The sequence below is a fragment of the Botryllus schlosseri genome, chromosome 11, assembly GCF_051294905.1.
Source record: "Botryllus schlosseri isolate E-star chromosome 11, Bs_hap1, whole genome shotgun sequence".
NCBI classification, from domain to species: Eukaryota; Metazoa; Chordata; class Ascidiacea; order Stolidobranchia; family Styelidae; genus Botryllus; species Botryllus schlosseri.
The window spans coordinates 1,319,621-1,335,470 of NC_137246.1; the positions used below are offsets into that span (position 1 = coordinate 1,319,621).

The following is a 15,850-nucleotide window of genomic DNA, read 5'->3' on the forward strand; positions in this document are numbered from 1 at the left end:
ATGTAGCTTAGGGTCGTCAAGTTCAATCGAAGTCGCGGGCCAGACTCGGACATTTAGATCACTCACTGGCCAGACCAGTCAAATGATTACACAATATTACCAACTCCACAATATGTTCACTCTTGCACACCCTCCGAATCGGTCGTCAGTGTTTGCGATCCGCCCCCGACGATGACTAGAAATCACAACTCCGCCGTCAGGCGGGCCCAATGCGGTCCAAATAAGCATACTCGATATTCGCTACCCCGAAGGAAATTTCATCAGAAGCATTTTTCACCACAAACCCGATAAAGGTGCCAGTCAAAACACGTACCTTCTTCAACCCGAAACCATAATAGCCTGACGGGTCGGGTGAAACAGTTGGCCAGTTGCATGCTCGATACCCCTAAGGTAGCTATAGGGCTACAGTTACTGACGCATTCATTAGCAGTTATACGTGTGCGTGAGCGATATAATACATTTTAGCATCTATATTCACGTTCTATAATCGCCTTTTTAATTTAAGTTGTATTGCCAATCAATTTGCCTCCAGGACGGCTTAGCTATAAGAAATGACTCCGACCGATCAGGCGATCGCTCTTACTCTGAGAATTCAACCTGACGTGGTCCTTGTCCCGGCTCGGGGTCTGATCATACCCTGCTTTTGAGTAAATATCATATAAATGTAATTAAGACCATGTTCGCGTGGATTTTCATAACTGTGTTATCATTAATTACTCAATAATTTTTGGAGAACGTAGTGAATATTGCTTTTCAATACAGGAATCAGAATCATAATGGCTTAATATCCCGCGTAGGTTATATTTGTCGCGAGTATAACTGATTATAATGTAAAGAAGTGACGCTGAATGCCTTTTCATCAACGCGCACCAGAATAGAAGTATCGTTTCCAAGAAAATGCCGCGTTGGCAATATAACTAGAGTGTTACTCTCAAGTAAGCAGTTCGTGCTATGAGAACTTCACATTTCCGTTACTACTTTTTGTCATGTGCACAGCGCTAAGGTATACATTTGCAAGCAAGGTGAGATTTAGTACCATGCGTTTCTGTACCGGCTTAAACCAAATTTAGCCATACCTTTTCGACGGAGCCATACACTTCAGCTTGCGGTCTATAGCAACGTATTTATTTTATAAAATGTATTAGATTCCAGATTGGCTAAAGTTAGTGAGCTGTACTAGAGCCTGCGCGGATTGTGTGCACAGATTGAATCACACCAAAATAATATTATGACTTAATAGGGCAGAGTATTTCTAAGATTCGCTATGCTACGGCAGTTTGAAGCTAATTTTTATCATCCCAGATCGTTATGCCGACTTTGCCTACAATTATCGCTCAAGGAAATTTCACCCTACTACTGCAACCATCGCCGGATGCACTCCAGCTACGACGCAGGCCAGTAAAGTTGCGCTACTCTTTTCGAATTTACACTAAACTTGGTTATAACTACTCTATGCAGATGAATTTTCGATCAGAAAATTTCCTCTTCTGTCGCAATTATCGGGGAATGCACCTCAGCTACGATGCAGGCCAGTCATGTTGCGCTACACGTTTGTATAATGACTCTACGCAGACATACACTCCAGATTTGAGGTCGATGCTAATCCACTGCAGCACTGCATCATTATAAAGCCTGAACATTGTAGCGTCCACAGTCATCGCATGAAGCAGGAACACCCCATACTTCCGGATTTACTGCTGATTAGGTAAGAAGTCATTTTTATGTCTATTTAAGACAGTGCTCCTTTGTATACTTTTGATTGTAACGGTTGGAGTTACCACCAGACGGGGTAACTTTTGGTAGAAGAGAATTGTTCACCCCGCTACAGGTCCCAAATATGTGGCCTCCCAAGCCGTTTTCCTTTCTGACACGACTGTGGTGCAATACAACCACTGAACCACTTTCTACTGCACAAAACCAAATTGAAAATGTAGTTTGATCATGCAGAATAATAACAGGGAGATGTTGAAGTATAACTGCAAGGCACTAACACTCCCGTAAGTACTGTAAGTAGCCAAAATCTACTTGGCCACCCCGAAAAAGTAGACATATTCAACACATACTACATCTCAAAAACGTAATGTGATAGAGCAAAATACACGTCAGATTCGCATTCGGCACCCTCAAACCAAGTATAAATGACCCAAAGAAGTCCCGGCGCAAAAATCGTGTAGGCCAGTGTTATTTATATCAAAGAATACGTATGGCTAGAACCGCCCCCAACAATTATTTTGAAGTACTTAGAGTGATCGATTAGTTGAGGCAGCTTCCGCCACACAGCTTATTTTAGTACCATGCTCACGAGACTTTTGTCCGAATTATTCAGTAGACCTGATCATGCCATGACACTGTTGTCATATTGTACTGCAGGGGAGGCCAACCTTTTCAGCCAAAGGGCCACACTTGATTGACGAACTATTGCGCGGGCCACTTGACGCGCGAAACGCGCAATTTTTTGGAAGTTCATAGGTTAATAATATTGTCACTTGCATGACTATATTGCAGACCTGCTGTATATCGCTGGGCTCAGTTTGCATTGAATGGACTATCCGGCGCCTGGACATATCGATATCAAAAGCTTCGACCAACATGCGTCAATCATTTTGTGCCTATGTTTCATAGTCGCAAGGTCGCATATGTTGAACGACACATCGTCTCGTAATCGCGAATATAGGTATACTCAATCTGATACATTGGGCATTCTTTAATTTTCAGAAAGGGGTAACGATATTAAAGGCAAGAAATCGAGTGACGAAATGTTGCGCAAAGCGTGCAGAAAATTTTTACTTTTGATAAATCGATCGCAAATTATTCTGCTTTATTGTAGTGTACGAAGATCTACCAAAATGTGACTGGCTCATGGATCTGCCAATGCGTCGGAACTGATATTTTTCTTCATCACATCTCAAGTGTTGCGGCCAGACTAATCAAACCCTTGGTTGGCCTTGCAAGTTCACAATGTGTGCAATTCAGTCCCGACAACATTACTAATTTCAGAATTTACCTCGCGGGCCACTCAAAACCTTCTCGCGGGCCACGGGTTGGCCGGCCCTGTTGTACTGCGTTTATTATGCCGGCGTCAATCCAGTCACCACGACAGAAGCTGCTGCCGCCCAGTATTCATTTGCTGTGTAGAGAAATGTGCGTTTTTGCCATTGGTTTATGAACAATATGCCCAAGCCTCTCGGCACATATAGGAAATTCAACGGCGATGCAACCTCTGCAGTGGAAAGCAATTATACAACTCTCCCAAGTCGCAGCGAGTCAATATATTCGCATTATAAATGCAACTTTTTAAGGTTTGCGGCATGTCTGCAATTTTGTCATCAACGCAACCCTGCCGGCCGATTTTACGGCCTAATGAGATTGATCACTTCTAAGTACTCCGTACAATATACTGAAGCTGATTCCGGCAAATTAACGGTCCTTATTTAGATGTACAAATTCGATCTCATCATTAGGAACGTGGATTCGAAACACTATCACGATTTGACGATCAAATCCACTTTCTCGTTATACAAGTTAAGGTGCATTAATCGCATTGATGAGGGCCGCAAGTTGAGCCTGAATTAATCTCTGAATCACTTCTGTGTTTTATATTCTCGAAGCGCGAAGTTAGATAGTGTTTAATTGTGTGCGCCTACTAGTTGGAACATGTTGCAATGCCCGTGACATAAATCCAACTATGCTTCGCGAACATAAGTCGAGAACTGCAGCAATGCACTCGAAACCGGGTCTTAAGATAACAACCAATAGTCGCGATGTGAGTTACTCTATATCAGTGGTTCTTAACCTTTTTTCCCCCAGCGCCCCCTTTCAAAGATTATCGGCCTCCAGCGCCCCCCAACCTCATATTGTAAGGAATGTACCAAAGACAATGAGTAAGAGGGAGGGCCGTAACAGAACTTCGTCAACTCCCCTAAAAACGATTGCCTTGCGCACCAATAGCGTGATAAACCAAACTTTTGGGGGCTTCGCCCCAAGAAAACCGTAGCGTGATTTCGATGGTCAGCAAAGTTTGTGTGGCCTAGGCCTGGTCGCTTTAGGTGCCAAAATATTCTATAATGCATAAATGAATAGGTGGTAATTACATATACGTCGCTATAAACTTTTTATCCTCTCAGCCCACGTAATCAGATTTACCAGTAGCGCTGAGCTGTTGTATTGGAAAATAAACGGCACGTAATTAATAATAAACATATTCGGGCGTGCCCGTAGGTACAATTAATTCGTTACCAGGGCCGTAACAGCACTTCGTCATCCCCCCAAAAAACGTTGGTCTTGAGTCCTCCGTATAGGGAGATAAACCAAACTTCCGGTGGCTCCGCCCGCACAGCCCCCTTCGGCTATCCGCTATTTGTTGATAATGGTCATCTACATTGGGTGTGCATTTACTGAGCCAGCTATTCTCGCCTAGACGCGCCAAGCGCGAAAAATGTCAATAATTATTGATTGAATTGGTCAATATGATCGGGAAGTGCATATATATTAATATCAATTTTTATCCTTTCTCTGCTCACGTAAACAGATTTACCGGTAGAGCTGAGTGATGTGTGATTGAAATGGTAGGACCCCTCAATAATAATTATACATCTTAGGGCGTATACCCGTTGGCAGGAACGAGACGACACTACGTCAGGCCCGCCAGAAAAAAAAACTTGGGTCTTGGGCTTCCATAGGGTGATAAACCGACCGCCCCCATCACGTTGTTCGCTTTTGCCACGAAATCAGCTGTACTGTTTAGCGAGACAGTGCGAAGCGCACAAATTGTCGATAATTCACGATAAAATCGGTAAATAAGATCGGGAATTGCATATATATTGCTATCAATTTCCTGTCCTCTCTGCTCACGTTACCAGATTTAACGGTAGAGCTGAGTGAGGTGCAATGTTCCATCTAAGCTGCGCACGTGCGCAGTGCTGACACGGTCTTTGCGCACAAAAAATCTACGTTGCGCGCAACAAATCCGAAGTCATGACCTTTTTTTAGTCGTTACGCACTGTTGTCCAAGGGTCTGCGCAGTGAGTTTGTGAGTGTGCGCAGACTCGTCAAAACGTAGAGGGAACATTGAGAGGTGTCTTGGAAACTGTAGGGCCCGTAAGTAATAATTAAACATAGCCGGGCGGGCGGACCCGTTGATATGACTTCGTAGCATGATGTTATTTCGTGACCTCCTGCCTGCTATATCAAAAAATATAGAATCGCCCAGGGATATCGCCCAACGGAGATATCTAGTTCTATATATCCCTGTCGTCCAATCGTACTAAACTAAAAGACGCACACGATTTCAAATAGGTATTTCTTCACTGGCATATTATTTTTCCCTGCCAGATGGAATTCGTCTTCTGAGATTCAGATTGCCAAGACAAGAACATTCGGTGCCAGTCATTTAGGCGCCTATGGACAATTAAACCTATATGTCTTTTGTAGGCTATAAATAACGAAGTTTTCGGTGTTAATTCGCTCTGAATATACTCATTAAGGATATGTCCTACTACCACATCATCTACTGCGAAGCCATTTTTCTCTAGCGCCCCCCATACCGCCCCCCTGAGCCCAGCGCCCCCCATATCGCCCCCTGAGCGTTTCCGCCCCCCTTCAAAATCGCCAGCGCCCCCTGGGGGGCGCTGGAGGCAAGGTTAAGAACCACTGCTCTATATTAACAAAAACACATTGTGCCGGCGATAAGGGGCCTGACCGGTGGGACAGGCCCTTATACCATCATAATTTTCATATGTCCCTTGTTTTCTAGAATTGTCGCGCCGCAACAAGTTCCAGCACGCTGCATTTTCCCCCGTAAGTCCATTGTATTTTCAATTTTTGTGTTGCCAGCCTGCATTACGCTGTGACAAAATGTAAATCAATGTGCGAGCATGGCCATTCTTCGTCACCATGCGGTGCAAGTAACGCGATGGCGGATTGGTAATGGTTTTGTTGCAGGCCCAGACTTGACGGATGCTTATTGGGTAGATATAGAATAAATTGTGGTCCCAACCTTATTATTGCCTCGGCGAATTTTGTATAATAGGCCTATGTTACGGGTACGTAAGGCATTGCGTATAATGCTATTATATTTATTGACTCCATTCAGAAATAGACCATTTTTTTTATGTGTATGTGGGATTTCCAACCATACATTCATAACATGCCCAGGATGGGACTCGCACGTCAATAGCGGCTTATCGTAAAAACCGAAGGCCCTGTAAATAATCCATTTAAACCAGGGTGTGGCATGTTGTGATGTCAATTTTTAACTATATTAGGGAACGTTACATGCGGGACTTGTACCTTCACGTATTCGACACTGCCACATATCTTTCAAAGGATAGAAAGCTCAAAATCCACTACAAAACCGTTTCAAAATCGTTAGGCGACCCATCAAACTCAATACGGCAACACTTTCACAAGCGAGCGTGCGTTATAAGATATGCTGCCACGCCACACCACCTTTCCACAAAGAGGGAATGTGTCCCGTTGACGATCCGCGACTAATATCGAGATTCCAACACATGCGCGATCTGTTGGAGAATCACTCGAATCAGTACTGATCGGCTGATAAAAATCAAAAAAGGACCGAGTTCAACCAGTTCAAACGTCAAAACTTTCAGAAGGACCTGTGACTCGGAACCTCATCTGTTGGTAGATTGACGAACACAAAATAAGCCTCAAATTGTTCTGAGGCTCAGTAATTCTCCAACATACGTCCCACTTAGACTTGAATATCATATCAATCCTTGATAAATCCTACATATTTTACATCACATTTTCACAATTTGTGTGGAATATGCGCAGTCCGAATCTAAAATGGGGCCGACTCAACACTGATTATTCCAGATTTGGTTTTTCGAAAACAACGTACATATATATTTTTATATTTTTAATCTGCCAAGAGCCATATTTTTCGGTCGTTCATACGAAAGATCCAGAAGTGGGTGGTGTTATAAGTCTGTAGCTACGGAGAATTAACGAATAACATCGGCCCTGTGTAAATGAACACAGCGGTCGACAATCGCCATGAATACTGCAAAAGCAAAATCAACTATTCTATGCTCTTTCCGCGGCCTTTCTACAATTCACCTATTCAAATCCCAGTATAGCACATTGGTTTCCGGTTCTTTTTGTGGAAAACGGACACCTCGCAACCCTATAACTTACATCCTATTCAATTGTCAATTCGTACGCTCGATCATGAATAATACTTATGAACAGGCCGTGTTGACCTGTCATATACTAGGACAGTGGTTCCCAACCTTCTTCATATCGTTACCCCCAAGAAGAAAATGACGGATTGCTATCACCCCTTTTCAATAAATCACAAATTACAGCTTGCACTTAATTAAATCGAAGAACAGCACAGAGATGACGTCATAATGTACACTGAAAGTTACACTGTTAAAAATATCAAGTCCATGCGAAAGCTGATGCTGTTTTCGTGTTATCCAGTGGTCAAATAGAAACAAAGGGTATGATAATAATTGACAGCATCCCTCATGTAATTGTCAATCGCAAAATCATTCAGTTTGATAGAAAACCCTCCTTCATAGCAATAAGTTGAAGGAAATTCAATCACAAGGTTCAATGCCATACGAAGATTGGTTATTCATTTTTGAAGGAGAACCCAGAAGGTTCGAAAATCTTCCCCTCGTTTCTTTAAAGGCATGTTGATGATTTCAAACTTAATTTTACAGACTAGACTAGACCAGCACTACACTTTTCTATACTAACAACTATATTTCTACGATATTGTTAACGCATTATAGGTGTAAAGCTAAACTTAGACGCCCCTTGTTGTCTTTCAATTTGTCAGCCTGCGCAACAATATATGATCCGCCCTACCGCGAAATAAATTAGCATTACCTAGCACTATACTGAACTACATTCGGCCCTGTTATTCGTAATCACTAATGGTTACTATGATCTCACAGCAGGCATGGTGAACTAAGTGAAACGAAATATATAGGTCCACAAGCTCGCAAAGACATATGTTAGCCTACATTCATTTTTACGTTTGGAAATACTTTGAACAGTGCAGCGTTATAAGTATAAAAATTTGAATTACCCCCCAGAAATTGGCAAATTACCCCTTTGGGGGTAATTACCCGCTGGTTAAGAACCACTGTGCCAGGAGCTCAAATATAGCTTATCATTTATTTTTTATTGCCATTTTTCATATCTATTCCTTAACCCCTCTGGCATCACCAAGGACTCCTATATTCACGGCGTAGAATGCTATATAGTGCATTTATTAGCCTATATCAAACGAAAGTCGCTAAACATGCAGTGTGTGCTTTGTGTATGATACGCTCCCATGTTTAATACGCACCCTTAAAATAGCATGCAAATTTTAGAAAGGCCTGCACCCATGTATATTACTTGTTCTGCGTCTCAATGGGCGAGTAGTTGCGATTTTAGGGTGCGCTATCATTGCGTATTTGCGATGCAGTTATTAAACGATCATTACTCAATCAGTGGAATATTCTTTGAACGATAGCAGATAGCAGCCAAAGCTCGCAAGGCCGGCAGAGCGATAGTTTCGGCTATCGACACTATATCTTGTACACGAGGTCCATGACAAGTGTGATAGGTCAGGCCAACGATTATGTCGTGCGTACCAGGCCTGCCGATGATGCGACCGATCGCGAAAGCATTTGTATCCCGCGTACATGGCATACTATATGTGCGATTGGGGGGGCCTGTCGTTGACGTGATGAATTGGCGATTACTGCCGCGTGCGCGCTGCGATCAGTCATAAAGAATCCGATAATTTAACTGCCTCAGTGTTTTGAGTTGGACATCTTCTTAGTATACTTTACATAATAGCATCTTAGCTCATACAACGAAATGGTTTTTAGCTCAGAATTACCCTTTGCTGACCGCTATCAATTTTTTTAGCATACTCTCCACGCAAGGTCCGCTGCAACAATTCTATTCGCCTTGGGCACCTCAGAGCAAGATCGGGAAAGATCGGGAGCCACCTCAAGACGTACACCAATCGTCCATTGATCCATACCACAGGTTTGTCTTACACAATTAGTGTTTAGTATTTGATATTTTCCTGGCAATGGCGCACAACATTAGATTGAAGACATAATATTTCAAAAGACACCCCCCATTAAAAAAAAACGCTGTTTAAAATACGTTTTGAACAAGGTGTTTCAAAATAACGCCTGATCCAAATGCAATCCCAACGGCAACGCCGATCAGTTACCACGGCAACAGGCGGGATAGCCAGTAGTGTAAAAATTGATCTGATTTTAATTGGCAATTTGACACTACCCATGACGCGGAAACACGCATATGTGCGTGTTTACGCCCATATTTCCTTGCATTCACCATTCATTGCATTCATCTTCAGGGACCCTCAATGGTGTTCAATTTCTATAAAGTCTTGCGGTTCTATAGCGTTGAAATTCTATAGCTTTACAATTCTCACGGGTCGCTGTTTTTTTCCATTTGTACTATCGTCGTCATGTGTGGCATATGTAACTAATTTCGCCTAGTGCATGGTATTCGTCTAATAGATATCAGGTCCCAAACCCTAAATACAAAATACTTAAAACGCTTGACGCCTGTTAGTTAGCGAGTCCGCAACATCGCGCAAATGCCAACCAACCATCATTCTACCCCCCTCAACTAAACTGCATTGCGCGCATATCCACCAAATGTATATATATATATATTTTTTCTTTTTGGCCCATAATAGTCTCGTAAACTATAGGTCGCGAAATAGGTTAGTATGTTTGTGTATATCCGCGAATTGACGTCATTCCTGCGCAAGGTGCACATCTACCCTGTGCGATCAAGTCATAATTAACAATTATCGGGAAATGGAGCAATACAGCTCCGACGTTGTTATCATAAGCAAACAATTGTCGCGATGTTAGATCCGGAACCTCATTGTGATGTACGCCGGTAGGGGAATTCGATTAGAGATAGGGCTTCGGAGCTGGAGTCAGTTCTTTAGGGGTAGCGACGGCTTCGACGTATTTCATAAGATGCCATTGTATATGTAATGACCATATCTGCTGAGTTAACATAATTCAACAGCAGGCCTTTTCCCCCCTTTGGCGCTATCGTTCCCGACTAACCATGTTCTTGGGGATTCAACAGCAAGGCAGTCGTATGTTCCATATTCAACTTTCATACATTAGTGCTGAACCTCGGTATGCGAATTTCGCCTGTGAATATTGTGGATATTCTGTATACCCGCAATTTCATCATCAGCACAACCTTATTGGCCAATTGTAACGTTAACGAGTACAGTGCCAGTGTTAAAACGCCGCATCAGAATTTTAATGCTGTATACTGTACAGCATTGGCACGAAGCAAAGTGGGTTCCAGTGCAACTATGACGTTAGCGACAACTGACAAGTACTCATTATATCGCCACAAGCCGGCACAGCGGCACCCATGTACCGTTGCCGCATCCGATTTTACTGACGGCCAACAGACTCCAGATTACTATAGATAACCAACTTACGGGTAAATTAATCAAACTACTCAGAATTGCTTCACATGCCGCATGCGGTCTGCTGGCCTTATGCTCGACATCGCTATCCTAGGCCATCATTGTTCGAGAAATTGACAAGAATAAGAAAAGTCGCGGTATGTCATGCTATAGCGTCTCAAAGTTTCCAAATTGCAACTGTGTTGATGACAGCATAATCTTTGCTCAGATTATAGAAGAACCTACAAAAGAGCATGGCCCAAAGTACAGTCCTTCAACTGCTGCTGAAGTTTTGATGAAGCCCTCTTCATTCAGGCAGTTGCTGACTGATGATATCCACAAGAAAGACTGGATTCCCGTCATTATCCACACTTACTTTTTTTTTTTACGTGTTCCCGCACCAAATAAACCTGATTCAAATTTACTGGTCTCAGGAGCTTAAAACTGCTGCAAGGGACCAGACGAGTATATTGATATTACAGTAGATTCCTGTTACCTTTAGTTACGGAAATTTTCCGTAAAACTTCCTACGGTCAGCATATGTAAAATCATATTACGGGGAGAGTTATTTCGAATTTACTGGTCTCATCAGCGTAAAACTGCTGCACTGGACCAGACCACTAGCTTGGTATTACAGCCGTTTTCCGTTACATCAGGTAACGGGAATTTTTCCGTAAAAACTTTAACAGTCAATCTTTGTAAAAAATAAATTACGGTCAATAATATTTTATGGGAAAATATTTTTCAAATTCACCGGTCTCAGAGTCGTAAAACTGCTGCCAAGACCAGACCAGTAATTTGGCATAGAATATTCTCAACAGTGTATTTCATCGTTGACGATCTTTCTGTGAGCACAAACGCGAAAATAAACCCTCTCTCGCAATTGCTCATCGGCTAAATCCGGCACTTTTTCATTTTCAGATGGGGCAGTCTCCAGAGAAAAAAATCGTGTGACAATTAAACACGTGAAGCACGAAGAACGATTTCACCACTTTTTTAGTCTATTGCAATGTACGACGATTTACCAAAAATGTGACTGCTAGACCCTCGATCTGCCAATGCGTATGAGTTGACATTTCAGTCATCATCATCCAAGTGTCGCGGCCACGCCGACTATATTTTTGGCTGGCCCTGCGAGCCCACAATCTGAGCCATTCAATTTTGATAATAATATATTGAAAGTTAGCTCGCGCGCTACTCAAACCCACTCGCGGGTCACATATGGTGTTTACGTACATTTGTCACTCACACCCATGCTAGTAGGTGTGATCAAATATTGCACCGTTCTTTCATGCAACTATGAAGATTTTCTCCCTTTTAAAAAAATTAGTTTTGTGCTTTGATTTTCCAAAACTTGACCTTTGGAGTGTGGAATCTGTGTCGGTCAGGAACCCGGATAAAAGAACAGGGATGCGACAAGTGTGCACTGCTAAATGTATCCTTGTGGAAAATTTAGCCGAATCATAATGCTGCTCACCGTATAAGAAGTGAGCACCCATCTGCTGAAGTAAGCTATAGGTTGTATAGGGTATTGTCTTTCGAGGGTGAACTATCAATTGGAACGCGTGGTTTTGCCCACTTTATTGTTGTTCGTATCTCTAAATTATACGGTCTGTGCGCCGGCATCAGATATATCATTGACGAGAATCTCAAATTCGTTGATTTTTTTGACCGCCGCAAGATCCAGATCGGTTGCAATACAGCACCTGGAACGGGTATCGCAAAGCAACTCACGTTAGTGATTTAGTTAGCTAGCTATTGCTCCGCAACCTTCGAATGACGCGTAATGAAATAGGTATGGTCCAAATGAATGGTACTGAATCATCTTCGACGTGACGTCGAATTGGCATTACATTTTATAGTAATGGTTTTTGATGTAATTTTCCCTATTCTCTGATTTAAATTAAAATTAGTGTTATAGCTTCAAGGTTTTCTGTTCCAAGTCAACCTAGAAATTAGGGTTGCAGCTGCAGTTATATATATATATAACTTAGATTAGATAACTTAGATTGTATTTGTAATAACTATATTTCCAATATTACAACTCCGAAACTTAATCTTGTTCAGTTCATGTCAAATCATGTTCAGTCTACCAGTCAATCAGGTCCATCAGTTTATTCCTATAAGCACGAGATTGACGAATGTCTCAACAGTAAGTCTCGCTTGTTTTTCACTACGCAGTGTCCCCGCATTATCTCCAGAAACGCCGGGAACCAAATCAGAATCAATATCAGGGAACAAAATCAGAATTAATATCAGAGCTTGAATTCATTTCGCAAATTAGATCAGAATTAGATTACCGTATGAGCACTCCGCTCCAATAAGACTAAAATTTACTAGCTATCCAAGTCTACCCAATCAGAGTGATGTCACCGTTTTTGTGTCGCCACCGACATCGATCGTACGTAGGCTAAACGTTTTCATTCTTTATTTTTTGTTAGCCCTATATGTTTTTCATTATTACAGTTTGCGTGACCTAATTCCGTATGTTGAAGTCCCCGTGTCAGAACGAAGTCAGAAATCGTTACGTGTTTGCAGCCTGTGATCTGTAAACTAAAAAAAATCTCTGCCGCGCGATTATCTGTGACACGAGATCCGATTTCAAACGTTTGCGAATGTAATTCAGGACAATCCCGAGAAGAACGAAGGTAAAGAGGCTCCCGACAATCCAAGGGACAGGGAAGACAAGCTGGACGAAGCGGCCCACAAGCGAAGATCAAAACTACAGGCCACTCAGGATTTTCTGCATTTCAACTGGGAGGTAACGTGTTATAAATTTTACTATGACTCCCGATCCCTGGCTCAAGGTGCGATTTTCAAAAGATCAGAGGTGTGACCGCAAATTCGAATTCTTCATTATGCAGTACAACATTTCCCGAACCCTTTCGACTTGTAGTTTTTCGTTGACTCCAAAAATCACCTCCCAAACAGTAGCGGTCAAAATTGACCGAGCGCTTCTCCCCACAGCACTTAAGTAGGTTTATCTACTAATTTCACATACCCGAGCGGTCCCTTTATTTATACTACCTATGCGTAGTAATAATTTTTAAGACTCACCTCGAGCAGCAAAACACTATTTTTTGTGAGTACCGTAAACCGGGGCAACTTTGGACATTAAATAGTAAAAGGTTACGGTCGCTAAATTATAGTTTTACGGCGGAATGTGGCCGTACGACCGCGAGTACCCTTGGCACCCTTGGTCTGACCGAATTCAGGATGAACACTTGAGCAATGCTGCAACGTATTGGGAATGCTAAACACGAATCTGAGCTGTAGCGGTGATTTCCTCAAGAATCATTAGACAGATATCGCAAGCTGAGCACATGCTAGCTCCACCCTGTGTCAAAGAGAACTTCTAAGTCCATGACCATAGGTTAAATGATGAGAAACATTTGCTTACGGCCTCACACTTTAAGATATTACACATCCAGTCAACCTGCCCTGAAGCATAAACCGGCGTATTTATTGTGATAACTATATAGTCACCGACTTCTCGGTTCATTTGCGGATCCGGTACATCCCACTACACCCCATCCGAGTGGTACACCCCCTTTTAAATATATTATGGTACACCCTGAGGTGTGCGAAAACCCCGGTTGGAGATCACTGCCTTAGACGATTCGAGGTGCCATGGCACGCTACGCTGCATAGCATAGTGTAATTTTAGATCTAATAAAAAGGTATCTGAGCATAGCAACAACAACTTACACACTTTACAGCGCGAGGGGATAAACACTTTGATGTATTTTAAGGCAGGTATAGTATGAGGCGATTGCGAAAAACAGTAGCTCCAATCACAGGGTAGGGCGGTACGAAATTTGATTATTTATTTGCTACAAATTAACTCCCGAATTCTTGGTAGGTATCGATAAATTTTAAGGTTTTCTTCGCACCGCTCCCGAGTCAATATGACTTCATTTTCGATTTTAATATAGTTTGGCCCTTAGTGATTATATCCCTACATTACAGATACGGGCAGCAGAGGGAGATGATGCACGCCATATAGAAACACAAGTTGGACTCGTGTACCCCTCACTGCAACTACAATCTTGATAGGAAACTCCAGGTCAGTGCAACTTCTGTATCCTGTTTGCCCCCTCAATAAATTATGTAGCAGACAACCAACACTTTAACCACACAAATCTACGTTAACGAGTTATCTGACCCAAACACAACTCCAAAAGCGAACATTCAAACAGTACTAAAGAGTTGCGCAAACCTTCTCGCCCCCAACTAATACTATCGAGAAATATCTTTATTACTTATCTCTCTATTAACAGTATAGTTTGTCCTGCCACGCGATTTTTGGTTATTTCGTCGTGCAACACCTCTAAAATATTTTTTAGACCCGTTATTGCAGTACCTTTTGTAAATAACATATATTAATAGGAATACGACAGACATGCATACTGACTTTGGATCAGTTCGCCATTTACGGTGTTCTGCGACGTGCTGTGTTCATTGAAAATCATCATCTCTAGTTCTGCGATTTCTGATCCGATTGGCAGAGCCAGTTTGCTGGTAGTTGACGACAAGATCGCCGTGTCGTCCCTCGGATCAATTGTTGTTGGTCCAGATGTGCTATTTGCTGATGAAATTGAAGTGGTTATTTTGGTACTTACCTTTCGATCATGCTGTTGGGTTTGGCGATCCGGCCCGGTGATGAAGAGGTGCGTATTCGTCACATAGTACGGCTCTGTTTCGATTGTTCTTCCAGCCCGTTTTATTTCCATCACATCTACGCGGCGTTGCATTGATATTGTGCGTCGATGATTTACGCGCAATGGTTGCGTATAGGGCTTGGTTTTTAGGTTAATTTCGAACGTCTCTAGTAGTCGTTTCTAAGGCATTTTTTACACTTCATTTTTCGCACCAATAGTCCGTGCTCTCTTAGAAACCGTACGTAATCACCTACGTTGGGCAACGCTCCCGCTTGAATTGATCGCAATACGTTGTATGTCCTTCCATGAACGCCTACGTAAGCTAAATGGTAGGGCATGTGCAGGTTTTCGCTTTTCGGGTATCTGCTGTTTCTTGTGGGGAAACGCCATTTTTTTCAACAGCGCGTCGCTAGACGGTTCTCTCCTATCTGTTTCCGTGCTATGGTTAGGCAGGGCGTATAATTTACTTGCTCCATATGAGATCTAGTGAATTTAAAAACCTTCATTTCAACGTTCATGTACAGCACACATCTTATTAAAGTGAAACATTCACACTCCTATCGCACACCCACAATTCAGTGTTCCACACTGGCGCCGTCTCTATTTACGGCGCTTACTACACTTGAACCCTAATTTGAAAAAACTAAATCAGCTTTTCAGCTAATTTAGGGATTTTTTCTATTTTATTACAAGTATGTTTTTCGTAATTAAAATGCAAATTAACATCAATTGACCTTAAACC

General features: G+C 42.3%; 2 protein-coding genes across 15 annotated transcripts in view; one reads left to right on the forward strand and one right to left on the reverse strand.

Annotated features, from left to right (window-relative positions):
* Positions 1-15,850, reverse strand: part of LOC145450236 (inter-alpha-trypsin inhibitor heavy chain H3-like) — a 116,229-nt gene that overhangs the window by 36,525 nt on the left and 63,854 nt on the right. The gene's annotated exons all lie outside the window — the stretch shown is intronic.
* Positions 796-15,740, forward strand: LOC145450238 (uncharacterized). Of its 14 annotated transcripts, none has more exons than XM_080328746.1 (8): positions 796-1,022; positions 1,303-1,705; positions 2,506-2,674; positions 2,828-2,938; positions 2,998-3,141; positions 5,753-5,796; positions 8,893-9,015; positions 11,369-11,821. In XM_080328746.1, the coding sequence occupies exons 5-8, from the start codon at positions 3,071-3,073 to the stop codon at positions 11,488-11,490; spliced, it is 360 nt and encodes a 119-aa protein (XP_080184872.1). In that variant the 5' UTR covers positions 796-1,022; positions 1,303-1,705; positions 2,506-2,674; positions 2,828-2,938; positions 2,998-3,070; the 3' UTR covers positions 11,491-11,821. The 14 variants fall into 14 exon arrangements, 11 of the variants coding, with proteins under 11 accessions (XP_080184872.1, XP_080184871.1, XP_080184870.1 ...); XR_013918458.1 differs by lacking the exons at positions 796-1,022; positions 2,506-2,674; positions 2,828-2,938; positions 2,998-3,141 and adding exons at positions 13,074-13,208; positions 14,417-15,740 and having other exon boundaries at positions 1,037-1,394; positions 1,459-1,528; positions 1,586-1,705; positions 11,369-11,458; XM_080328745.1 differs by having other exon boundaries at positions 2,828-3,141.

Bases quoted from the DNA above. Each gene is read 5' to 3' on its own strand.
- LOC145450238 (XM_080328736.1), top strand. From the start codon at position 1,265: ATGCTACGGCAGTTTGAAGCTAATTTTTATCATCCCAGATCGTTATGC. The intron at 1,395-1,458 runs GCCAGTAAAGTT...TACTCTATGCAG, and splicing joins GCACTCCAGCTACGACGCAG to ATGAATTTTCGATCAGAAAA. The intron at 1,529-1,585 runs GCCAGTCATGTT...CATACACTCCAG, and splicing joins GCACCTCAGCTACGATGCAG to ATTTGAGGTCGATGCTAATC.